This window comes from Nomascus leucogenys, chromosome 3, assembly GCF_006542625.1.
Source record: "Nomascus leucogenys isolate Asia chromosome 3, Asia_NLE_v1, whole genome shotgun sequence".
NCBI classification, from domain to species: domain Eukaryota; kingdom Metazoa; phylum Chordata; class Mammalia; order Primates; family Hylobatidae; genus Nomascus; species Nomascus leucogenys.
In genome coordinates, this window is record NC_044383.1 from 41359097 (window position 1) to 41385764 (window position 26668).

Here is a 26668-nt window from a genome sequence, read left to right on the forward strand (position 1 = left end):
AGTGAATTTATGCAGAAAGCGAAATTTATATTTTTAAGGAGTGTTGAGAAGAGAAATGGTTGTTCCTGGTATAAAATTTTTAAAATTCAATGAATATATTAACATTGATTACAGCTACTATAAAATATTCTGAGTCCAGCTTACTTTTTGGCTTTTTTGCTGAGGTGCAGCATTAATTTTTCCATGAAGAGCATGTGGTTTAAACTGAAGGCATTAACAACAAGCACTGATACAAGCAACCGGAAAAGCAGAGTGATATTAAAATTATAATCAAATGCCTATTTCAGCCATGATGATATGGCTATTATAAAGACAATTCTAGCTCACTGGAAGTGACTCAAATCTCAGATTATAATGGTTTACTGCAGCACTGTTTAAACCAAGTATGAAAATGTCTTTTTCTATGACCATCTTCTTTGGCAGCAATAGAACTTTGTGCTGTCTAAATCAAAGCTTCATTTGCCTCTTTGTATTGTATTTTGCAATACTGATCAAAGCCATTGTTTTAGACCAAGGGAACTGAGGAACATAAAAGCAATCTTACATAGATTTTATTGGTAGTAGCCAGCAATCGGTGTTGTATATTATATTGAGTTGGGTTTTTTTCCCTGGGGGGGTTGAAGGGAGGAAAGGCAGGGGAATGAGGAATAGAAGGGAGAGCAAGGTGGCTGCAAAGCATTTCCTTTAGCCCACCACTATTTTGTGTATGAAACTTTGAAATAAAAGATACTAATGAACCATTTTAATGATAGTCTTTAATAAAATAATAGAACTACTTTTAATCCCATTTCTTGCCTGATATATTTTGCATAATAGTTAATATTTTCATTTTCTGATACACTGATTTTAACAATAATTATTATTATGAGGATGTCTAGAGGCAGAGCTTCTGTGTGTATCTGAATGCCTTTTCACAAGTGTCCTGAGAAAGATTCTCTCCAAGTATCTGGGTTAATTAACTGCATTAAATTTATTAATAACTTTGTTGCAATTGTACTGAATCATCATCTAAAAATAATTATATGTTTGGTCATATGCCCCTTTAACATTTCAAAATATTTGTTTTTAGGGTCTCAGCACTGTAATATTTATATATTTAAAGCAATTAACATGTTCTAAGGACAAGCTAACTACATGTATGGCAATCTCCGGGTTTTGAGTGATTAGTAATTTTCATCCTTGAATAAGAAAACAGGCTGTACGGTAGAGGTGAATATAGCCCTTCTCTGTGAGATGGAAAATACCATACACTCCTTATATGGCTAAATGAAGCAGTGATGGCAATGCACTATAATTACAATGTATGAAAATTTGGGACTTTGTACTCCTCTATTTTTAACACTTTTGCTAGCATATGGTAATTCAGGGTCTTCAAACCATAGTGTTTCGCTGCTAATACTAGTGATAAGAGAATGGATTCTAAATTTGCCAAAGTCTTGTGACCAAGACAGCAGCAGGAGGATTCAAAATTGAAAATCTGGCAACCCCAGAATTATCTTGACTGTCTACTTAAATCTCTGAGGGTTTTTTTAAAGCCCCACCCCCACCCTATCTCACAGGCGCTCGCTCGCTCGCTCGCGCGCACTCTCTCTCTGACCTTAAATCCAACCAGAAGCATTTCTCCACTCTGCAGAGAAATTCTTAGGCTCTTGTTGAGACCTGAAGCACTGAGATGCCAAGAAATCTCTTGTGCGGCAGAATTAGAGACAAGAAAATTGGGGAATAAGCAGAAAAACCATAATCCTTAGAGTAACAAGAAGCAAGCACTTCCAAACGTTTCAGTAGGTTTTTACTTCTTTAAAAACGTTTTTTTTTTTTTTTTTAACTGTCTCCTAGCAAAATGGAGTAGCTGCAGCTACTGGGAGGCCAGAGAATGATTGTGCAGCTGAGTCCTTCTAACAAATGCCAAGGATTTCCTCCCTCGTGGTTCGCTGCAGCTAAATGAAACAATTACCAACGCAAGAAGGCAGTTTGCTAATCAAAAGGGCTAATACTGGGTTTTTTGTTTTGTTTTGTTTTGTTTTTTTAAAAAAGTGTTCGAGCTGGGGAAGGGAGAAGAAAGGGTCTTGTGTGCGGTGTCTTTTTAACCTTGCTGAAGGACGCAGCAGTATTTATTGACGTATGCAAATAACTAGGGGAGGGTGGTGCTTGGGAAAAAACAGGAACCAGAATCAGTTTCTCTTTGCAGGGCGAACGCTCTGAGTTCCGGTGAAGGGAAAAGAGACGTGGCGAAATTGCTGTCTTTCTGTCTTATAAGCACATTTCTCACTAATACAGAAAAGGAACCAAGACATCTGAAAGGGTGAAGACGCTCTCACAGTATTTTTAGAGACCTTGCTCGACACCTTCCCTACCCCCCACCCAACAGCCCGACCTGTTCTTCTAAATGGGAGATTATGGATTTGCATTGCAATTGGCTACTAGCGGTGGCGATGGATTTTCGCAAGTGAAACACCCGCCCGCTTCAGCGAGGGACATTCATGATCACATTGACAATAACGCGTCTCTCTTTTTTCCCGTTTCAGCTGCGCAAACCATGCAGGATGATTTACTGATGGACAAAAGCAAAACCCAGCCCCAGCCCCAGCAGCAGCAGCAGCGGCAGCAGCAGCAGCAGCCCCAACCTGAGTCCAGCGTATCCGAAGCCCCGTCCACGCCCCTCTCCTCAGAGACCCCCAAGCCGGAGGAAAACAGCGCAGTGCCGGCCCTCAGCCCAGCCACTGCCCCCCCGGCCCCCAACGGCCCGGACAAGATGCAGATGGAATCACCGCTCCTGCCAGGCTTGAGTTTCCATCAGCCCCCTCAGCAGCCGCCGCCGCCTCAGGAGCCCGCGGCACCGGGCGCGTCGCTGTCGCCGTCCTTCGGCAGCACCTGGTCCACGGGCACCACCAACGCGGTGGAGGACAGCTTCTTCCAGGGGATCACCCCAGTCAACGGGACCATGCTCTTCCAGAACTTCCCGCACCATGTCAACCCAGTCTTCGGAGGCACTTTCTCCCCGCAGATTGGCCTGGCGCAGACCCAGCACCACCAGCAGCCGCCGCCGCCTGCGCCCGCGCCGCAGCCGGCACAGCCAGCGCAGCCCCCACAGGCGCAGCCCCCGCAGCAGCGCCGCTCACCCGCCAGCCCCAGCCAGGCGCCCTACGCGCAGAGGAGCGCCGCCGCGGCGTACGGCCACCAGCCCATCATGACCAGCAAGCCGTCCTCGTCTTCGGCGGTTGCAGCCGCTGCTGCCGCAGCCGCCGCCTCGTCGGCCTCGTCCAGCTGGAACACGCACCAAAGCGTGAATGCAGCCTGGAGCGCACCGTCCAACCCCTGGGGCGGCCTGCAGGCGGGCCGGGACCCTCGCCGGGCGGTCGGTGTGGGCGTGGGTGTGGGTGTCGGGGTGCCTTCCCCGCTCAACCCCATCTCGCCGCTAAAAAAGCCCTTCTCCAGCAACGTGATCGCGCCGCCCAAGTTCCCTCGCGCGGCCCCCCTCACTTCCAAGTCCTGGATGGAGGATAACGCTTTCCGGACCGATAATGGTAACAATCTGTTGCCATTTCAGGTAATGCTCTGCTGCACCTGCACACTCCTTCCCCCTGCCCCGCTCCTTTTGCCCCTTCTCTGACTTTTAATCGTCCACCCGCTTATATTTAAAAAGGGCAGCAATGTCCAGCTCCTCTTTCCCCTTCCGAAGCCTCCAGTTCTTTAGGGCTGTTCCATTCTCGGAGGATGAGGTTGGGAGAACATTGTGATTACTGGAGGAATCGTATTCGTCCCTTCAGGGTAGAAGAAGCCTTTTTCTTTTAGTTTATTTTCTCCTTCATGGTGTTTGTACCTCTTATTTTGACTTTCTTTGACAAGGAAAGCTGCAAGTGTGTGGCAAGGTGCCGGCATAGTCCCAGGATGAGTAGGCTGAGATTCCTATCATTTTGAGTAGCTACACATTTCAGGTTATGCAATCCTGAGCTCAGGGTGCCGCCTGCAAGCCGTCCACACCCAAACCACCCTGGCTTTACTCTTAAAGAGGTTAACAACCCTTGAGTGGTGCTATTTCAGACGGTTGCATATGCTCAGTTAAACTAATGTGAACACATGTGTTTATGTCTCGCTAAGGTGCTAGAATCATTAATAACAATCAGCATATTGCCCCTGCTGGGAAAATTATGAGTGTGAGATTCCAATAAACACTCACAACTGTGTAAGGGAAGGAGGTGGAAGAGTGGAAATTCTAAGGGCAACCCTCTCCATGTTACCTAGAAGAAGGATTTTTTTTTTCAGAGGTAAGAGACAATAGGACGTGACCTTCAGAGCCATATTGCAATGGAGTCTATTTGCTAGCTAGCACTGAAATATTTAAAGCTGCAGTGTCCTTCACCAGTTGGGTTAAGAAGACAATACAGATCAATTACATCATTTGAAACTGGGCAAAGTGAAAGTCTTGCAACTTTAATGAAAAATGAGTCCTGTGTCTTGGTGTTAAATGCCAGTGAAAAACTCAGGAAATGCCCTAGACAAAAAGGTTGAAATGAAGAGTGTCCTTATTTCTGTTCTTGCTTTCTGATCTAGTCCACAGCCATAGCAGTTGGCAGTGTCCTGGGCATCTTGGGTTGGTCAAGGCGTAGTGCAGGTGTGTGTTCACAGGCGGCTTTTGCTCCCAGGCAAACACTTACCCTTCACTTAGAAGTTGATTTGGCTGTAAGCTTCTAGGCTCAGTTAAAGAAAAACGGGAGAGGGGAAGGCTCCAACAAGACCCAATTTGGATGGTCAAGGAAATGAAGCAAAATCCTTTGAGGAGTGCTTGGTAGAGCTGACAGTTGGAGAGAGGTATAGAGTTAGGTGCAGATGCAGCCTTCATCTCTTTACATTACAGATGTTTGGAGTGGCTCCCATTCATGAAGGAAGAGATGAGGTTATTGAGAAGGACATGACTCTCTAGCCTGGAGTAATGATTTTTAACTTTGACGAGAGAGGATCTTCACAAGGAATTTTCACAAGGATCCTTCAGGAATGGAAGATTTCAATATTAAGTTATATTTTTTCCCATTCTAAAGTTTGTTTATTTTAATAAATTGAGATGTTGCAAGATGGGATTCATTTCATAGAGAAAAGGAGGAATTTGCTTTCTGGAATTTATGTGCTTATTTTTGGAGGGGGTAGAGCAGGGAGGCTGAATTTGGTAGGAAAGGCCCTCTTTTTCTAACATTCCCTCTCTTTATTCTCATGCTCCGTACCTGAGTTCAGTCTTAGAGGATAACCTAAAATCTTATAGGGAGTTTTGGGAGCTGATAATGTAGACAGATCTTGTTATCTTTTTCTGGGAGTTGACTCTGAATACAACTAGCTATTGGTGAATGATCTCTTGGCATGGGGATTAGGGAGAGATTAAATCCACATAGTTTCCTCAAACCTGATATTGACGAGTAGTATGGGGATTGCCAGTTGTTACTCAGCAAACCATTCACCAATGATGCTAATAAGAGCCAAATGGACTGGATTGAGTTTAGTCTCATCTTTCCATCCCTGGTGATGCTATTGGATTGGCAAAAATGGCCAAAAGATTTGTAGGAGGACAGATTTGATTGAAAATTGAGCATTATTTATTTGGCCTCAGGAAGAATTACATATACATTATGTCTCATTTCTTTTTCATAAAACAAAACTTAGGGTTTTGGAGCAATTTTAGGATCAGAGGAGGAGGTTGGTTGTGCTTTGGCTGGGATATTAGTTTCTGTTGATAACTGTACCAAGTTTGTCTTAGAAACAAAGAACACCTGAGTCTTGTGTGCAGAATTTTGTGTATGTGCATTTATTGAAATAATTTTTCTAAAAAAGGAAGAAAATATCTTAAGTGGTTTTGATGACTTTTTCAAAATATTTATTCTGGCAAATGTGATTTTATTTAAATCAGTTTATTTTATAGAATACCAACTTTATTTTTTATTTAACAGATTTTTGAGCTATTAATAAAAGAGTCTTTCTACAGTGATCTACTCTAATGTATGTTAAAATTTTTAAAGAAACCCATTCTACCCTGCACTGCTTCTTTTTTGCCAGTTTCTGCCAACACAATAGATTTTGAGTAGCTTTACTTACATGGCTTATATTGTAAAAGCAATCACTGTATTTTGTGTGTCTGTGTGTGACAATGTTTCACTTTTGTTGCCCAGGGTGGAGTGCAGTGGCATGATCTCGGCTCACTGCAACCTCTGCCTCCCGGTTTCAAGCAATTCTCCTGCCTCAGCCTCCCGAGTAGCTGGGATTACAGGCGTCTGCCACCACGCCCGGCTAATTTTTTATATTTTTATAAATATAAAAATATAACGGGGTTTCACCATGTTGACCAGGCTTGTCTTGAACTCCTGACCTCAGGTCATCCACCTGCCTCGGCCTCCCAGAGTGCTGGGATTATAGGCATGAGCCACCATGCCCAGCCTAGCAATCACTGTATTTGAATGTTGTTTTACAAACTATGATACTTCTTTATTCTAATGAAGTTGATTGGTTTCCCTGGGTTTTGGTGGCTGCTTTCTTAGGGATTACTTTTATCTAAAAGTCACTTCATTTCTATAAATAGGGAAACTGAGATCCTGAGAGGTAGAGTGACTGAACTCAGGTCCTACAGTTCTAGCTAATTTTGTTGTATGTGTCCTTAACGTCCATGTAGTGCAGGTGCTGTCAGGTAGAATTCACTTTAAGTAAGATTCTCTTTGGACTCCATTCAAAGGGACTTAGTGAAGTTTTCTATTAGGCTGATGCATCTTGGTGATGTACCTCTCAGCAACAGAGCTCAAGAACAGAGAGGCACTCCACTGGGGGGAATTATATATGTGAATCTTTCTATATTTTTATAAGTCAAGGAAGCCTAGGTATGTATTAGTTTGGTGCATAAGTAATTGTGGGTTTTACCAATATGGCAAAAAAAGTAATGGCAAAACCCACAATTACTTATGCATCAATTTAATAAAAGGACTAGAGCTGAGATATTTTCTTTATGTTGTAAATTTGGGTTTAAATAGCATTGCTGTCAAGAAAAGTTTAGGAGGGACTTTTGAGAGCACCTATTCTAGACTACTGTGCTCATTTTACAGAGGATAAAATCAAAGTCCCAACATGTGAGGTGACTTACCCAGGTTCAGGTTGATAATTTCTGTCACAAGCAAGTTTTGACAGCAGATTGCCTGTATTTAAATCTCCACTTTGCAAGTTATTGGCTTTGTAATCATGAACAAATTATATAAACATGCTGGTTCTCAATTTCTTCACCTGTAAAATGGGAATAATATTAGTTTTTTGCTTCATATGAGTTAAAGTGTGAAACTAAATATAAAGTACATAGCACAGTGCCTGGCCCATAATAAAGTATCCCATAAATGTAGGGTTATGATTATTCTTATTATAATGGTGACCATAGGCTTTGCATGATCTTGTCATAATATGGATTACTGATTTTTTTTTTTTTTTTTGAGACAGTGTCTCACCTTGTCACCCAGGCTGGAGTGCAGTGTGTGATGTTGGCTCACTGCAGCCTCCACCTCCTGGGTTCAAGTGATTCTCCTGCCTCAGCTTCCCAAGTAGCTGGAATTACAGGTGCCCGGCACCACACCCAGCTAATTTTTGTATTTTTAGTAGAGATGGAATTTCGCGCTATTAGTCAGGCTGGTCTTGAACTCCTGACCTCAAGTGATCTGCCTGCCTTGGCCTACCAAAGTGAATTGCCGATTTTTCATACAGTGCATTCTAAATATCTCCAAACTTCAGCGTAATGCCATTTGTTCTTTTTTCCTATCTGATGGTACCTTCATGATCAGAGCCTTTGGCCATTGTAGTAATGTGATGATCCAGCATTTACCTATGGGCCAGGCCCTGTGCCAAGCACTTTACATATAGTTTCTCACTGGAACTCCTTTGAGATAGGAACTCCTTTGACATAGGAGGACTATTGTTATCCTTGCTTATTTTTTTGTTTTGTTTTTGTTTTTTGGGGGGACGGAGTCACGCTCTGTCGCCCAGACTGGAATGCAGTGGCGTGATCTTGGCTCACTGCAAACTCTGCCTCCCCAGTTCAGGAGATTCTCCTGCCTCAGCTTCATGAGTAGCTGGGATTACAGGTGCACGCTACCATGCCCAGCTAATTTTTATGTTTTTAGTAGAGACGGGGTTTCACTGTGTTGGTCAGGCTGGTCTCGAACGCTTCACCTCGTGATCTGCCACCTCGGCCTCCCAAAGTGCTGGGATTACAGGCATGAGTCACTGTGCCCGGCCTATTATCCTTGTTATATTGACAAATAAATTGAGGTTCAGTGCATTTACACTGTTTGCTTAAGATCACAGACAGTAATTGGCAAAGTTGCCTCCAGAGCCCATGGCTCCTACTCCCTTGACTATTCTACCTCTAGGACATCACTTAATAGTGCAGTGTAGATGTAAGAAACTGGACTGAATCTGTACTTGACCCTATGAGATACTCTGGAAGTTGTGTTTTTAAAAAATTTTGTATTTGTAGAAATGCAGAAAGAACAAAATACAGTGACTGTAAATATGCCACCATGAAGATTCACCGGTTATAATTTTTTCTGTTTACTTTATATATTTTTTAATATTATAAAATCAAAATCCCAAAATAGGAAGTGACTTACCCAGGTTCTGGTTGATAATTTGTCACAGAAGCAGGCTTTAGTAGCAGATTGCCTAGATTCAAATTTAATTTGGAAAAAAATTCAAATTATTCCATGCTTTCTGTCTGTATCTCTGCCTTTATCCCTCTCCCTTTTTTTTTTTTTTTGAGACAAAGTCTCACTCTGTTCCCCAAGCTGGAGTACAGTGGTATGATCTCAGCTTACTGCAACCTCCACCTCTGGGTTCAAGCGATCTCTCCTGCCTCAGCCTCCCAAGTAGCTGGAACTACAGGCACGTGCCACCATGCCCGGCTGATTTTTGTATTTTTAATAGAGACGGGGTTTCACTATGTTGGCCAGGCTGGTCTCAAACTCCTGACCTCAAATGATCCACCCGCCTTGGCCTCCCAAAGTGCTGGGATTACAGGCATGAGCCACTGCACCCTGCCTATCCCTCTCCTTTTCCTTCTATTCCCAAGTTAAAGGTGATTGCAGGGAGTTTTATATTTTATGACATGTCTAGGTAATTATAACTTAGTATTAATTTTGCTGGTGGGTTATCAATAGCTGAGGAAGAAATTTCTTACATGAATTCATGGGAATACAGATGATATTAAAAACAAAACAAATATGCCTACTCATAATAAATTTTTAGGAAATATCATTATTTTTCAAGTAGTTTGTATTCCTTTTCCTTTTTTTTTTTTCAAGTAGTTTATGTTCTGTCCGTTTCCTTTTTTTTTTTTTTTTTAAAAGACAGAATCTGTCGCCCAAGCTGGAGTGCAGTGGCATGATCTTGGCTCACTGCAACCTCTGCCTTCCCTGTTCAAGCAATTCTCATTCCTCGACCTCCCTAGTAGCTGGAATTACAGGTGTACACCACCATGCCCCACTAGTTTTTGTATTTTTAGTAGAGACAGGGTGACAGGGTTTCACCGTGTTGGCCAGGCTAGTTTTGAACTCCTGACCTCGAGTTATCTGCCAGCCTTGGCCTCCCAAAGTGCTGGGACTAGAGGTGTGAGCCACCGCATCTGGCCCCCACTTTTTTTTTAAGACCATCTTTTCAGGAGGTAATATAAATTGTCTTGTTTGTGCTTGCTTTTGAATAAGGATAGTATGACCTAGATTTAAGACTCTTCTCTAGTTGGTTTCTTAACTACTGTTTCAATGCAAAACCACTTTAAGGTCCACTCATCCCCACAAACTGTTTCATAACCTGTTATGACATGGTTGATATGAATGCCAGCAAAACCATATTATCTATTTTCTATTTGAAAGAGGGATTGGTTAGGAAATATTAGGTTTTTGTGCTACTAGAAACGTTAATATAAAACTATATACTTCAAAATTGCATGTTGAAAAGTGGTTAGCTTTGTTTAAACTCTTTATGACCTCGTCGTGAGTTAGTACAAAAGAACCCTCTTAGAAATGTAATTTAGATATCCTCTGACAAAGACACAAATTTCTACTTACATAGCTTTCTCTATTGGTTAGCCAGTTTGATGTATTTTTTTTTTTTTTTTTTTGAGATGGAGTTTCTCACTGTCACCCAGGCTGGAATGCAATGGCACGATCTCTGCTCACTGCAACCTCTGCCTCCCGGGTCCAAGCGATTCTCCTGCCTCAGCTTCCCGAGTAGCTGGGATTACAGGCGCCTGCCACCATGCCCGGCTAATTTTTTGTATTTTTAGTAGAGATGGGGTTTCACTATGTTGGCCAGGCTGGTCTTGAACTCCTGACCTTGTGATCCGCCCGCCTCAGCCTTCCAAAGTGCTGGGATTACAGGTGTGAGCCACCATGCCCGGCCCAATTTGATGTCTTTCAAGGGCTGTATAAGGTGTAATGCTGTCCAGTTGGAACTGGTTTTCATTGCTAAGTTGATTTTTTGTAGTGTTTTGATCTGCAGGTATCAAAAGATTATGCTTTGTTGCTCAGGCACGGTGGCTCACGCCTATAATCCCAGCACTTTGGGAGGCCGAGGTGGGTGTATCACCTGAGGTCAGGAGTTCGAGACCAACCTGGCCAACATGGTGAAACCCTGTCTCTACTAAAAAACTACAAATATTAGCTGGGTGTGGTGGTGGGTGCCTGTAATCCCAGCTACTCGGGAGGTTGAGGCAGGAGAATCACTTGAAACCGGGAGGTGGAGGTTGCAGTGAGCCGAGATCGCGCCATTGCACTCCAGCCTGGGTGACAGAGCGAGACTCTGTCTTAAAAAAAAAAGAAAGAAAAGAAAAGTTTGATTAAGCTGTGTGGGTTTTACTGAGGAAAGAGAATTAGATGGAGGGGAGCATACAGTAGGGGACAACCCATGAAGCTTGGAATAAGGAAGACACTGGTTAAAGCCTTGGCTCTGTCACTAGTGATGAGGTCAAGTCACTTATCCAGTGATTCTTTTTCTCAGTCTGCGAAAATGGAGGGAAGGAGTGGGAGAGAGAGAGTGGACAGAAGGGAAAAGGAGGAGGTGGGAGGGGAGAGGGAGCCTAGCTTCAGGGTTTGGTTTGTGAGAGAATGTGTAGAAAGTGTTCTGAAAATTATATACTGTTAGAGGAATACTGTTGTGGCTTTTGGATGCCTGCCTAACTTCTGTAATTGTAGTCAGAATTAGAGTTTAAAAGAGGAAATATTGTTGATATTCAGTAGTCCAAAGTTAAACACTAGCTGATGGCATATAGTGGAGGGGGCTAGAAAGAGGCATGGAAGAACATCAAAAGGCACTTTGTATATTACGGTGAGTGCCTATTCTAGAAAGCTAGTTGTGGTGGTCTGAAGACTAGGGAGTATATATAGACTTATGTCACACTAATGGTGGAGATCTGTGACTATCTGCTTGTGCTTATGGCTGACTCACCAATGTAAGTGTAAGGGTTTTGCTGGATCCATGAACATTTTAATTGGCGATGGGAGAAATGCTTAAACTCTTAATTTTCTGACTGCTATAAGGGTTGGGTTGATTTTGTTGGTTCCGGAGATATCAAAGGTCTAATTTGAATCTCCTTACCACCATTTCCCTGTAGGCCATGCCTGACTCTCTTTAGGGGCCCGTGTGGTTGTCAGAGTTAGAATTCAGGATGGAGCCTCAAGTTTTGATCTTGAGAGTTGAGGTAATATAGCCATAACTTATAGGAAGCTTCCTGGGGAGGTTGCTGTACTTGCAGTAGAAACCAGCTTCACAAGGAATTTTCTACACCTGGTCATTATACCTTGTGGTAGCTGCTTCTGTGAGGGTTCAAATGCTGCATTTCACCTATTAAACTTCGGTTCTGCTGCATTTAGTTTTCACACCCTTTAGTGTTCTTTATGGTGCTGGGCATTTAAACTTCTTAATGTGAAACCATTCTAATATTTGCATTTTGTGAACTTGAAATAGGAAAGTACTAGTGAATTAAAGTACTACAGTAACTTAGCATCTTGGAATAAAGCCTACTTTTCTCTCCTAAGAAGCACTATTATATAATTCTCAGAAATAATAAATATTATTATATAAATGCTTGTTGGCAGGCCTCAGAGGAGAGAAACAGAAATGGGCACAAAACAGCCTTTATATTATTTGAAGTGATCATAGAATTAATACACACAAAAGGAAGGAAACATTGTGTACTGATTATGTATGCATAGGACTATTGTGTGGCCAAATAGCTTCATTCCTCAAGCATTCAAACTCATTTCAAGGTCAAGATCAAAAACAAGTAACTCCCTGTCTGCAGTAACTCAGTGCAACTAATTAAATGGTCAATGCCATGAAGTAAATCAGTGCCTAGAAGTGCCTGACACTTAGTAGGTATTCATTAAATGAATGAATGAACATTTAAACCAAGTTATAATTTTGTCCTTTATCTTTACATATGGTATATTTAACATTTTTGTGACAGATTCTCCATTCTAGTATTTCTTTCTTTTTTTTTTTTTCAGACGGAGTTTCGCTGTCATTGCCCAGGCTGGAGTGCAATGGTGCGATCTCGGCTCACTGCAACCTCCGCCTCCTGGGTTCAAGCAATTCTCTAGCCTCAGCCTCCCAAGTAGCTGGGATTATAGGCATGTGCCACCATGCGCTGCTAATTTTGTATTTTTTTAGTAGAGATGGGGTTTCTCCATGTTGGTCAGGCTGGTCTCGAACTCCCGACCTCAGGTGATCCCCCGGCCTTGGCCTCCCAAAGTGTTGGGATTATAGGCGTGAGCCACCGTGCCTGGCCCATTCTAGTATTTCTATACAAGATACCTATAGAATATGGAAACATAGGTGAATGTACATAATATTATAAAGGACATCTTCAGTTTGTAAAAATATAAAATATTATGTTCCCCAGACTTTATGGATACCCCATAGTTCTGGCCTGTGACTTCATATGTATAGGTTTGGTATGCCAAGAAGTAAGCAGAGTTCTTGCTTTGACATAAAAGGTTTATGACAGCCAATAAATGGGAACACTAGCTTGTATCTTAAGAGTTGGATTTTTCTTTATCTCTTCGTCGTTGATCAACTCATTCTTTTGGAGATAATTTACCTTGTTATGGTGATTTGGTTTGTTTCTGACTTGTCATGTCGAGTTATTAACAATAGAACAGACTAGAATGAGAGGATAATTTTGACAATAACACTTAGAAATATTAAGGAGAAGGCTGGATGTGGCTGCCGAAGACTGTATTTGCAGCACTTTGGGGGGCCAAGATGGGAGGATTGCTTGAGCCCAGGTGTTCAAAACCAGCTTGGGCAATATAGTGAGACCTTGTCTCTATAAAAAAAAAAATTTTTTTTTAAATTAGCTGGGCATGATGTCATATGCTTGTAGTTCTGGCTACTCAGGAGGCTGAGGCAGGAGGATTGCTTGAGCCCAGGTGTTCGAATCCAGCTTGGGCAACATAGTGAGACCCTGTCTCTATAAAAAAAAAATTTAAAATTAGCTGGGCATGATGTCATATGCTTGTAGTTCTAGCTACTCAGGAGGCTGAGGCAGGAGGATTGCTTGAGCCCAGGAGTTTGAGGTTATAGTGAGCCATGATTGTGCCACTGCATTCTCAGCCTAGGTGACAGATTGAGATCCTGTCTCTAAAAAAATTAAAATATTTTTTAAAAAATTGGCCGGGTGAGGTGGCTCACGCCTGTAATCCCAGCACTTTGGGAGGCCAAGGTGGGCAGATCATGAGGTCAGGAGTTCAAGACCAGCCTGACCAACATGATGAAACCCTGTCTCTACTAAAAATACAAAAATTAGCCAGGCGTGGTGGCATGCACCTGTAATCCCAGCTACTCAGGAGGCTGAGGCAGAAGAATTGCTTGAACCTGAGAGGTGGAGGTTGCAGTGAGCCGAGATTGCACCACTGCACTCTAGCCTGGGCAACAGAGCAAAACATTGTCTCAAAAAAAAAAAAAAAAAAAAAATATATATATATATATATATATACAACAAACCAGAAAATTCCCTCATATATATATATAGATACATATATATGTGTATATGTGTATATATATATATACGTATGTGTATATATGAGGGAATTTTCTGGTTTGTTTGACAAAGAACAAGTTAAGTAGGCCCATTCAGGTAGTCATTAATTCCAGGCCTGTGAGATTAGAAAGCAGAGATATAGAAGGCAAATAATTTTCTATCTTAAAGATGTGGTAGGGTTTTTGAGGGCTGATTAGGGATGGGAGGGAATATTTCAGAGGAAACATCTTAGTGATCTGACAATCGAACCCCCTACTCAAAACTCCAGGAGTCCTAGTTCTTAGGTTTCAGATAAGCAGCAACTAAAGGAGACAAGAGGTAAATGTATCTAGAAGCACCTCTCTTTTGCAATCTGGAGTGGAAAATTTATTTTCCTTTTTTGGACCAGAGAAATATAACCTAGATAAGCAGAGAATTAAAAATAGTGAAAACCAGTAAAGTTTATGAGTTTATGAGTTTATGGAGGAAAGGCTGAGAGATAATGTTTGGATCATTTATTATAAATCTGTTTCTGTGTTCGCATTTGATTTTATGGGTAGACTGTTCAACTCTTTGCCGCATCATTGTTTAAAGCAATTATAGGCTGCGTGCAGTGGCTCACGCCTGTAACTCAGCACTTTGTGAGGCCAAGGTGGGCATATCACCTGAAGTCAGGAGTTCGAGACCAGGCTGGCAAACATGGTGAAACCCTGTCTCTACTAAAAATACAAAAAATTAGCCAGGTGTGGTGGTGCATGTCTGTAATCCCAGCTACTCAGAGGCTGAGGCATGAGAATAGCTTGAACCTGGGAGGCAGAGGTTGCAGTGAGCTGAGATTGCCCCACTGTATCCAGCCTGGGCGACAGAGTGAGATTTCATCTCAAAAAAATAAAAAAATAAAAAAAGTAAATAAAGATGTTGTAACCAGTAGTAGAATCCTGAGGTCAGATAAACAGTTAAGAAGGATGGCATTAGGTAGTATTTTTGTTAACCATATGACTATTAAAGAATTCCCTGATCAAAGGGATGAGATTTACATTGTTAAGTTTCTTTTGGCACCTGTGTTCAAAATCATAATCCATGTGCTCCAGCTTTTGGGTGTTGTATTATTTTGATGTCCTTCTCTAAACAGATACTACTAACACAAATATAGGGGACCAGAATGTCAGCACTGGCATCACACTTTCCACATAAATTATTTTATGTAATCCTTACACGTTTTGTGAATTAGGGATTATTATCCTATTTGAGACTCACAGAGTATTACCTAACTGCAAGTAAGAACTCTCCTCCGCTCTCCCAATCTCAGACCACAGAGGTAACCAAGAGGGGAGTGCAGTCTCCCAGACCTTTTGTTTTGGAATCTCACAAACACACAACACTCTAGAGGAGGGGCCTATTAGTTTTCATTTTATAAAGATAGGACAAAGTGCCCATACTGTGTAACAACTTTGCTTTTCAGATGAACAAAGTATTATTTCTGCTTCCTTTCTGTGCATGTACCATATACAGATTTTGACAAAATTGGGGCTCAGTCAGGAGGCGTGGCAGTTCTGAAGGGGGAGGGGGCGGAGATCCGGGTTCGCTCCCCCCTCCCTGTTCCCTCCATCCCTTCTCCTCTTTCCAGGCCCCCACCCCACAGGCCCCTTCTCCCAGCTCCTGGCCCCTCCTGCAGGTCTCCTCCCTGAGCCCCCACTCTGCCCAGGTCAGCCCTGCTCTCTCTTGCCCCTCCCTGAATATGCCTTTGATGTTCTATTCTTTCCCCACATCTTCCCTAATTCCTCTTATGCTACATTGTCTTTATAGTATTCATCACTCTGTAATGAGCTGGTTTATTTTGTTTTGTTCTTCCACACCAGAATGTAGGCTCCACAAGGGCAAGGACCTTTTCACTGAAGTGTCTCCAGGGACTGTGATAGTACCTGGGATATTTGGGGCACATGGTAAATATTTGTTGAGTGTGTTGATGATTTACATTTACAAATGGCTGATTAGGCATTTATTGGTCATTTACATGTAGCTACCAGTGTGAGTAATTAAAACATTTAGCTGGTTTCTTCCAGGTGTAAGGCTGGTACGAATTAAAGTTGAACCATACATTTCCTGTTTTGGGACGACTCCCTGACAAACATGTATTAAAATATAGAATGATAAGGTCTAAAACAAGAGAGTGTTGTGTGCAACAAAGAAGAGTTTGTACTTGAATCAGACAAAGGAATGATTAAATTTGTGTGTGGTTGGGAAGCCTCTAGGAAAGTCTTCAATAGTTTAAGATATTTTCGGAGGTTTTTTTTTTTTTTTTTTTTGAGATGGAGCCTCGCTCTGTTTCCCAGGCTGGAGTGCATTGGTGCAATCTCGGCTCACTGCAACCTCTGCCTCCTGGGTTCAAGCAATTCTCCTGCCTCAGTCTCCTGAGTAGCTTGGATTACAGGTGCTTGCCACAACGCCTGGCTAATTTTTGTATTTTCAGTAGAGATTGGATTTCACCATGTTGGTCAGACTGGTCTCTAACTCCTGACCTCGTGATCCACCTGCCTCGGCCTCCCAAAGTGCTGGGATTATAGGCGTGAGCCACTGCACTCGGCCAATTGCCCGTAATTCTATTAATCAGATACAAATACTCTTAATGTTTTGGTGTATTTTCTGTTAATTATTTCTTTTTTGTGTCTGTGTAATGTAATTTACATAGTGGAGATCATTCTGTTTATGCAGATTTACAGTTTTATAGCCATATTTTTAACATTTTATATAATTTATAAATATTTTGATGATTGCATAATATTCCATTATGGGAATCCATTATAACAAAATGTTAACAATCCATTATACAAAATGTTTTCATATTTGGGGGATTTAGATAGATTGTTTTGTTGTTTTTGTTTTGTTTTGTTTTGTTTCATTTGAGATGGAGTCTTGCATTGTTGCCCAGGCTGGACTCCAACTGGGTTCAAGAGATCCTCCCAACTCAGCCTTTCAAGTAGCTAGGACTATAGGCATGTGCTACCATACTCAGCTCTTTTCAGTTTTTGAATATTGAACATGATGCTGTCATGAACATCTTTGGGCATCATAATACTTTATTTAGAGGTGAGTGGGCAGAGTTTGACAGGCAGATCAGAAAATGGGGTAGGAGGCTGGGCGCGGTGGCTCATGCCTGTAATCCCAGCACTTTGGGAGGCTGAGGTGGGCAGATCATGAGGTCAAGAGGTTGAGAGCATCCTGCCCAACATGGTGCAACCCCATCTCTACTAAAAATACAAAAATTAGCTGGGCATGGTGGCGCACACCTGTAGTCCCAGCTACTCAGGAGGGTAAGGCAGGAGAATCGCTTGAACCCGGGAGGTGGAGGTTCCAGTGAGCCGAGATCGCTTCATTGCATTCCAGCCTGGCGACAGAGCACGACTCCGCCTCAAAAATAAAAAAAAGAAAGAAAATGGGGTAGAGTTCATTTTTTTAAAATTTATATATAATATATAAATTATTAAATATATAAAAATATATATTTTTTAAATTTATATATATAAAGTTATATATAGTGTTTTTTTTTTAGAAGTCACGTGGTCTTGCTCTGTCACTCAGGCCAGAGTGCAGTGGCATGATCATAGCTCACTGCAACCTCGGACCCCTGGACTCAAGCGATCCTCCTGCCTCAGCCTTCCTGGTAGCTAGGACTACAGGCGCATACCACCATGCCCAGCTAATTTTTAAATTTTTTGTAGAGACAGGATCTTGAACTCCTGGGCTTAAGCAATCCTTTCACCTCAGCCTCCCAAAGTGCTGGGATTACAGGCATGAGCCACCATGCTCAGCCAGGATTGTTGTTTTTTTTTTTCAGCAGAGGCACTAGCTTGTGTACAGGCAAGAAACAACATGGTGTGCTGAGACAGCAAGAGATTTAGGGTAGGGGTTAGGCAAGAGAGAGATGAGGCTGGAGAAGTAGATAGGTGCCACCAGATCACAAAGAGTATTCTAGCATTCTGTGTCTTCAGCTTTCTCGAGTGAGGAACATTGAAGGATTTTTAAGCTGAGAAACATAGCTATTGTAAGGCTTTTTTAAGTTGGTGAGTGAAGTGATCACATCTTTATTTCTGAATGATTACTCTAGGATATCTTTGTCAGGAACCAAACTGAGGAAACCAGTTAACATGGGAGAACCTAAAGTGATTAAAAGGAAGGGACAAATTTAAGCAACAATCAGGGGCGCAGTGGCTCACTCCTGTAATCCTAGCACTTTGGGAGGCCATGGTGGGTGGAACACTTGAGGTCAGGAATTCGACACCAGCTTGGCCAACATGGTGAAACCCCATCTCTACTAAAAATACAAAATTAGGCTAGGCGTGGTGGTTTACACCTGTAATCCCAGCACTATGGGAGGCCAAGGTGGGTGGATCACAAGGTCAGGAGTTGGAGACCAACCTGGCCAAAGAGACCAACCTAGCCAACATGGTGAAACCCCGTCTCTACTAAAAATACAAAAATTAGCCGGGTGTGGTGGCAGGCGCCTGTAATCCAAGCTACTCAGGAGGCTGAGGCAGGAGAATTGCTTGAATCTGGGAGTTGGAGGTTGCAGTGAGCTGAGATTGCATCATTGCACTCCAGCCTGGGCGAGAGAGTGAGACTCTGACTCAAAAAAAAAAAAAAAAAAAAAAAATTACAAAAATTAGCCCGGCGTGGTGGCAGGTGCCTGTAATGCCAGCTGCTTGAGGGGCTGAGGCAGGAGAATAGCTTGAACCCAGAAGGCGGAGGTTGCAGTGATCCGAGATTGTGCCACTGCGCTCCAGCCTGGGTGACAGCGAGACTCTGTCTCAAAAAGAAAAAAAAAAAGTAATTAGGAGGTCACCTGGAAGGACTTGGTGATTATTTTACTTGCATGTAGGAAATAAAGGAGAATGAGGAGTCTAGAATGACTACCAGGTTTTTGGTTTAGGCAGCTGGGGAAAATCATTTAGAGGTGGAAATGGTTAATAGTGGCAGATTAGAATTTTCATGACTCATAAATCAGGTGGGTTTTAGAGTGGAGGAATTTCAGAAAGGAAAGCCGTGTGTTGGGTGTATTTGAACAAGTGATTTGACATCTCTTACCCACCCATGATTTTGTGTGATTCTTAATGTGTGGAAAGGAAAACCTTATTAGGATAGATTACTTTATGGACTACTTATTAGAACACTACATCTTAGAGAAGGAACAACTACCATTCTAAGTCAAGAGCTTTTTCTGACTCTAGTCTGATTTTCCTAAATTGTACCCTGAGAATTAGAGTATGTGTTAGTTGATTAGTCATGTTGTTTGTGGGTTATAGCATGGCATTGCAAAGGACAATAAGGAATTCCTAACCAATTAATCATGTGGAAGGATTATACGCAATAAAAGAAATGAAAACTGCCATCCTTTTATTTAAGTTGAATAAAATCACTGATAAATCAGTGGATGTTATTATATTAGCCAGTCTGAGATATCATTAATAAGATCTTAGCAAAGTTGAAATTAGACCTTATGGAATTTAGTTCTGCTGTTCTAATACAAGGCTTAGTTTTCTAAATGGGTATAAAGGTGAAGAAATGCTTTGCAGCTTGGGGTGTGTAGAGTCATAGGTTGATGAGCTTTGAGGCAGAGGTGGGGAAAAGGGTACAGGAGCCATCAGAACTGCATTTTATGTGTCCATTTGTATTTCCAGGGAGAGAAGTGAGCTGTAACATTCATTAAATTTTCAAAGGGGTCCATAACTTAAAAATGGTTAAGAATTACAGATACAGAGTAAAAGCACTGCTACATGGCACCCAACAACATGGCACCCAGTGCAAAGTTTTAAGATTTTTAAACATAGACATCTCTTAAAATTTCTCTTTTTCCCTCTTCAGAACTGAGAGAATTCCTGCTGAACTTTGATAACTTTTTAAATAAATAAAACCTGATTGCTGTTGTATCTAGCTTTTTCTAAATTCAAATCTAGCAAATTCAAATTACTTTTCATCAAATAATTTTTTGGCATTCATTTCATTGGTTTGCATATATTTAAGTCACATAATTACAATAATACTGACATTAAAAAGGTTTAGAACTGAGTGCAGTGGCTCATACCTGTAATCCCAGCACTTTGGGAGGCTGAGGTGGGTGGATTGCTTGAACTCAGTAGTTCGAGACCAGCCTGGGCAACATAGCAAGATCCCATCTCTACAAAAGTTAAAAAAAAAAAAAAGAGGTTTGGAGACAAACCTCTACCATCTCTAGGTAAGCTTGCAATTCATCTGGTGGACAGAAATTTATGATCTTATTGGTCAAGACTGTTGAATGTGCTGTGGATATTTTTTATAGGGAAGATAAAATGCAGAGGTTAATCTGGAAAGTCAGGTAAGTGAACGTCTTCGATGGGGTAATTTATAAATAATAGAAATTTTAATACTTCTCACAATTATAGAGGGTAGAAAGTCCAAGATAAAGACACTAGCTGATTCATTGTCTGGTAAAGGCTCGTTCTCTGCTTCATGAATGGTGCCTCTTTCTGTGTCCTCACATGGCAGAAGGGGCAAACACACACCCTTCAATCAATGTCTCTCTCTCTCTCTCTCCCTCTTTTAAGAGATGGGGTCTCATTGTACTGCCTAGTCTGGACTTGAACTCCTGGGCTCAAGCTATCCTCCTGCCTCAGCCTTCTGTGTAGCTGGGACTACAAGCCCCTCTTTCTTATAAAAGCTCTAACCCCATTAATGAGGGCAGAGCCTCCATGACTTAATTACTTCCCCGAAGGCCCCACCTCTTAATACTATCACAGTGGGGAGTAAATTTCAACATGTGCATTTTGGGGATATACCACATTCAGACCACAGCAGCAAAGCTTAAGCTGTAGTAGATGCTTATTATATATTTGAATAAATAAATGAATTTTAAAATTTTTTGTTTTTTTTTTTTTTGAGATGGAGTCTTGCTCTGTTGTCCAGGCTGGAGTGCACTGGCATGATCTCGTCTCACTGCAGGCTTTGCCTCCCAGGCTCCAGAGATTCTCCTGCCTCAGCCTCCCGAGTAGCTGCGATTACAGCCACCTGCCACCATTACCAGCTATTTTTTGTATTTTTAGTAGAGATGGGGTTTCATCATATTGTCCAGGGTGGTCTCGAACTTCTGACCTCAAGTGATCCACCCACCATGATCTCCCAAAATGCTGGGATTACAGGCACAAGTCACCACGCCTGGCCTGAAAGTTTTGATTCAAGAGTGAGATGTTGTTACATTTCTGGTACAGGAGTTATAACTCAGAAATATTAACTTGTCAGGTATTGCTGTTTGTACAAATGACCTCCTCTCTTTAGGGGAATATTTCTACTCTCTGCATTCACTTATTTGGTGGTGTTATGACCTTAGGTCTGTTCCTACTATTGTAACCTAATGAAAGGAGTGGAAAGTAGAGTTGGGGAAAGGAGTAGGAGTTGGTGATTTATGGAGCAGTGGGGCATCTGTGAGAGCCCTAGTTCCTGGATCTCACTGGTAGACCTTCAACTCAGAGAAGCATGCTAGACTTGTAGATGATGTAGGGTTTTTTGTGTCTTTGTTTAGCTTTGTAACCAATTATCTACTACTTACAGGCTAGAATGGAAACCTAACCATCATCTGTTACTTTGTTTCTATTGGTAAAAAGCCAGTTTAACAAAAGAGCATTTCGGAATGCAATTTGTTTAAGATGTTTAACATCAAGGCCTGGTAAGAACAATTGACTAGACTTTTGCCAGCTCTAAAGCATCATGGTCTATGTATATGTAAATGAAAACAAAAGGATCCTGTCTTGTTTACTTGTTTTGGAAGGAGATTTTTTTTTTTTAACATGACAGTTTAAGGTGTAGGTTTACCAGGTACTTCATTGCCATAGTGCTCATTCAAAAGGGAAAAAGTTATCTGGGTGGGATGGGGGTGGGGTGGGGAAGGCTTTACTATTAATGCCATCTATGGAATGGCATTATCAAAATAGTTGAATCTAATTAAAAATCATTGGCTCTTATGCTGCAGAAACACAATCTAAATAATTTCAATGATTTTACAATGCTGATGAAACATTATTTTGAATATTTGCCAAATTAAACTTTGTGTTAATTTTAAACAGAACAAAGACAGACTAATTGTGCTAATACTTCAGGTGGTTACAAACTAAAACTTTTAGTGAATGGAAAGTTTTAAATTTTACCTTCATACGCATTACAAATTTAACATTTTAGAAGATTTGGGGCTGGGTGGGAGATTGATTTTCTTTCTTTTTTTTTTTTTTTTTTGAGACGGAATCTCTATCGCCCAGTCTGCAGTGCAGTGGCCCAATCTCCGCTCACTGCAACCTCCACCTCCTGGGTTCAGACACTTCTGGCTCAGCCTCCGGAGTAGCTGGGACGACAGGCATGCGCCACCACACTTGGCTAATTTTTGTATTTTTAGCAGAGATGGGGTTTTGCCCCATTGGCCAGGCTGGTGTCGAACTCCTGACCTCAGGTGATCTGCCCGCTTCAGCCTCCCAAAGTGTTGGGATTACAGGCCTGAGCCACCATGCCCGGCCTGGAGATTGACTTTTGTCATATTTTGATCTAGAATTTCTCAACATTTCAAAGATATGAGCTCATCAGAAGGTAATAAAATTATTTAGTTAACATTTTAGAGCTTACTGCCTGTTTTCTACTTATTTGCCAGTGTAGATGATTCTGTTTTACCTATTAACTCTGGTGTGATCTAGAATATGAAATGTTATTCCAGAGTAGCTATTTTAAGGTAGGTGAATCATGCAGGTATAACACAAGGTTTTCATTTTAAAATGTAACGGGATATCTGATATTCTGCTTTAGGCTGAGATTCGTTATATGTGAAAAGTAGAAAACAACTTTTAGGAAATTATAGCTTAAGGTCAAAAATTCAAAGCCTGTGGTTAGGATTAAAGGCAGAAAAATCTCTTGTTAGTGAATTTATTCCTTCACATTGTGAGGTATAATGGAAGGTTGAAGCATACAAGGGGGTTGAGGTGACATATTCTGTTAGTGGGACATAAATAATAGAGAATGTATTGAATACTGAGACATCAAAGGACACTGAAAGACAGTGAAGATTTCAGCAAACAGGACAAAGCTGGGTAAAAGGATGCTTCAGCTTTTATTACAATAATTAAATATTTAAAAGGGCAGCCATTTTATGCAGTCCAAGAAGTTAAGCAGTTGCCCATTTTATATTCCAGTTTTATGCAAGCAAGCCATAGGCAAGCAAGCTGATATTAGGAATTTATATTAAGAATTTTCTTCTAGGGGTGTCATAAGCAAGTTCAAAACCGAATCTTTTAATCTCTTGGGCCATGATCTTAATATTCATGATGCCCCAAAGACACTTCATGTTTGTTCTAAACCATCAAAGAAAGTATGTTCAACATAATTTGCATTGCACATATTATTTATAATCGGGACTGATGGCTTTTTACAGTAGTCAGTATCGTAAAAAGATAAACTATATAGAAAAGTTATGCACTATAGGTCTATGTTCACCTGAGCCTTAGGAAGTCGAGGCTGCAGCAAGCTGTGATCACACCACTGCACTCCAGCCTGGGTGGCAGATTGAGACCCTGTCTGAAAAGAAAAAAAAAAAGAAAAGGTGGGGAAGTGGAACTGCTGTGAGGTAAGGCCCTGGAGTGAATGAGAGCATCTCTTCATGCAGTAGAGCACCCTATGACAATCTCTGTTGTTCTTACTCTATAGGATTCACAAAAGGTCTTTGTTTGACAGTGTATGTTGGCCTACTGTGGGTAGTTAGTTCACTTGTGGGTAGGCTGAAGAACAGGATCTATGCTTGTAATGGTTTTCATTAAAACACAGACCCAGGTCTCAATTTTTTATATACCTAGGCATACACATATGCACATATATCTATGCATCCTGTAAGATTGAGTAGGAGACATTTTCAGCTAGCCATGTAATGGCAAAGTCGTATCAGTGATCTAAAAGTCAACATTTCTCTTTGATTTTGTTTTTGGTGTTTGTTTGTTTTTGAGATGGAGTCTTGCTCTTTCGCCCAGGCTGGAGTGCAGTGGCACGATCTCAGCTCACTGCAACCTCCACCTCCCGGGTTCAAGCGATTCTCCTGCCTTAGCTTCCCAAGTAGCTGGGATTACAGGTGTGTGCCACCACTCTGGGCTAATTTTTGTATTTTTAGTAGAGATGAGGTTTCACCATGTTGGTCAGGCTGGTCTCAAACTCCTGACCTCGTGATCTGCCCACCTCGGCCTCCCAAAGTGCTGAGATTACAGGTGTGAGCCACTGTGCCCAGCCTTGTTGTTTTTTGAGATAGGGTCTCACTCTTTTACCCAGGCTGCAGCGTACTGGTGTGTAATCACAGCTCACTGAAGCCTTGACTTGCTGGGATCAGGTGATCCTCCCACCTCAGCCTCCTGAGTAGCTAGGACTACAGGTGTGGACCATCATGTGCAGATAATTTTTTGTATTTTTTGTAGAAACGGGGTTTTGCCATGTTGGCCTGGCTGGTCTTGAACTCCTGGGCTCAAGCTGTTTTACTGCCTCAGTTTCACAAAGTCCTGGAATTACAGGCCCAATCTCTTTGATTTTGAAATATTGTTTTGTCAGTGGTCATTTATGATCGTTTGTTGTTAAAATGAATTTGTTTTTTTTTTTATTATTTTTTTGAGGTGCAGTTTTGCGCTTGTTGCCCAGGCTGCGGTGCAATGGCACGATCTTGGCTCACTGCAATCTGTGCCTCCCAGGTTCAAGTGATTCTCTTGCCTCAGCCTCCCAAGTAGCTCGGACTACAGGCGCATACCACTACGCCCAGCTAATTTTTGTGTTTTTAGTAGAGATGGGGTTTCACCATGTTGGCCAATATGATCTTGATCTCTTGACCTTGTGATCCGTGCTCCTCGGCCTCCCAAAATACTGGGATTACAGGTGTGAGCCACAGCACCCAGCCATCAAAATATATATATTTTTAAATGATTTTAATTCTGATGTTCTTGTTCAGGTTTCATAGGATTTGGAGAGTATCTGATATCTTCGTTTATTAAAAAAAAAAATCAGCTGGGCACGGTGGCTCAGGCCTGTAATCCCAACACTTTGGGAGGCTGAGGCAGGTGGATCATGAGGTCAGGAGATGGAGACCATCCTGGCCAACATGGTGAAACCCTGTCTCTGCTAAAAATACAAAAATTAGCTGCATGTGGTGGTGCGCGCCTGTAGTTCCAGCCTACTCAGGAGGGTGAGGCAGGAGAATCGCTTGAACTTGGGAGGTGGAGGTTGCAGTAAGCCAAGATCGTGCCACTGCACTCCAGCCTGGTGACAGAGCGAGACTCGTTCTCCAAAAAAAAAAAAGAAAAAAGAAAAGCCGGGCGCCATGGCTCATGACTTTGGGAGGCTGAGGCGGACAGATGACGAGGTCAGGAGTTCAAGACCAGCCTGGCCAACACGGTGAAACCCCATCTCTACTAAAAATACAGATAATTAGCTGGGTGTAGTGGTGGGCACCTGTAATCCCAGCTACTCAGAAGGCAGAGGCAGGAGAATCGTTTGAATCTGGGAGGTGGAGGTTGCAGTGAGTCAAGATCATGCCACTGCACTGCAGCCTGGTGACAGAGTGAGACTCCATCTAAAAAAAAAGCCAGGTGCAGTGACTCATGCCACTATGCCAACTGGGCGTAGTGTTGGGCGCCTGTAATCCCAGCTACTTGGGAGGCAGAGGCAGGAGAATCGATTGAACCCAGGAGGTGGAAGTTGCAGTGAACTGAGATTGCACTACTGCACTCTAGCCCAGGCAACAGAGTGAGACTCCGTCTCAAAAAAAAAAAAAAAAAAATCTTGATTTGGCACTGTGGCTCACGTCCGTGATGCCAGCACTTTGGGTGGCCAAGGTGGGTGGATCACTTGAGGTCAGGAGTTTGAGACTAACCTGGCCAACATGGCAAAACCCCGCCTCCACTAAAAATACAAAAATTAGCCAGGTGTGGTGGCAATATGCCTGTAATTCCAGCTACTTGGGAGGCTGAGGCATGCGAATCACTTGAACTCAGGAAGCAGAGGCTGCAGTGAGCCAAGATTGCACCACTGCGCTCCACCTGGGTGACAGAGTGAGACTCTGTCTCAAAAAAAAAAGAAATAACAAAAAACTTTTACTAATGTTGGGAATGCTGGGAAAGTTGAAAAAAAATTGTTAAAATAAATTTGAGCCAGGCATAGTGGCTCATGCATGTAATCCCAGCACTTTGAGAGGCCAAGGCAGGCGGATCACGTGAGATCAGGAGTTTGAGACCAGCCTGGCCAATATGGTGAAACCTCATCTCTAGTAAAAATACAAAAAAAGTTGGCCAGATATCGTGGCGCATGCCTGTAATCCCAGCTACTTGGGGGACTGAGGCAGGAGAATCGCTTGAACCTGGGAGGCGGAGGTTCCAGTGAGTTGAGATCACGCCACTGCATTCCAGCTTGGGGGACAGAGCGAGACTTCATCTTAAAAAAAAAAAAAAAAAAGTGGTATCTTAGTTCATTTGTGTTGCTATAACAAAAATACCACAGTTTGGGTAATTACAAAGAACAGAAATTTATTTCCTCACAGTTCTGGAGGCTGGGAAGTCCAAGATTAAAGTTGCCAGTGGGTTTGATGTCTGGTGAGGGCTCCTCTCTGCTTCCAAG

At 42.1% G+C, this 26668-nt stretch overlaps 1 protein-coding gene across 11 annotated transcripts in view; it reads left to right on the plus strand.

Annotated features, from left to right (window-relative positions):
* Positions 1-26668, plus strand: part of CPEB3 (cytoplasmic polyadenylation element binding protein 3) — a 248131-nt gene that overhangs the window by 52516 nt on the left and 168947 nt on the right. For 4 of the 11 annotated variants that reach the window (XM_012505798.2, XM_012505800.2, XM_030809262.1 and 1 more), the window contains exon 2: positions 2526-3547. In XM_012505798.2, coding sequence (XP_012361252.1) covers positions 2537-3547 — 1011 coding nt within the window. In that variant the 5' untranslated portion in view covers positions 2526-2536. The other 7 variants (XM_030809259.1, XM_012505801.2, XM_030809260.1 and 4 more) reach the window with 4 other exon arrangements.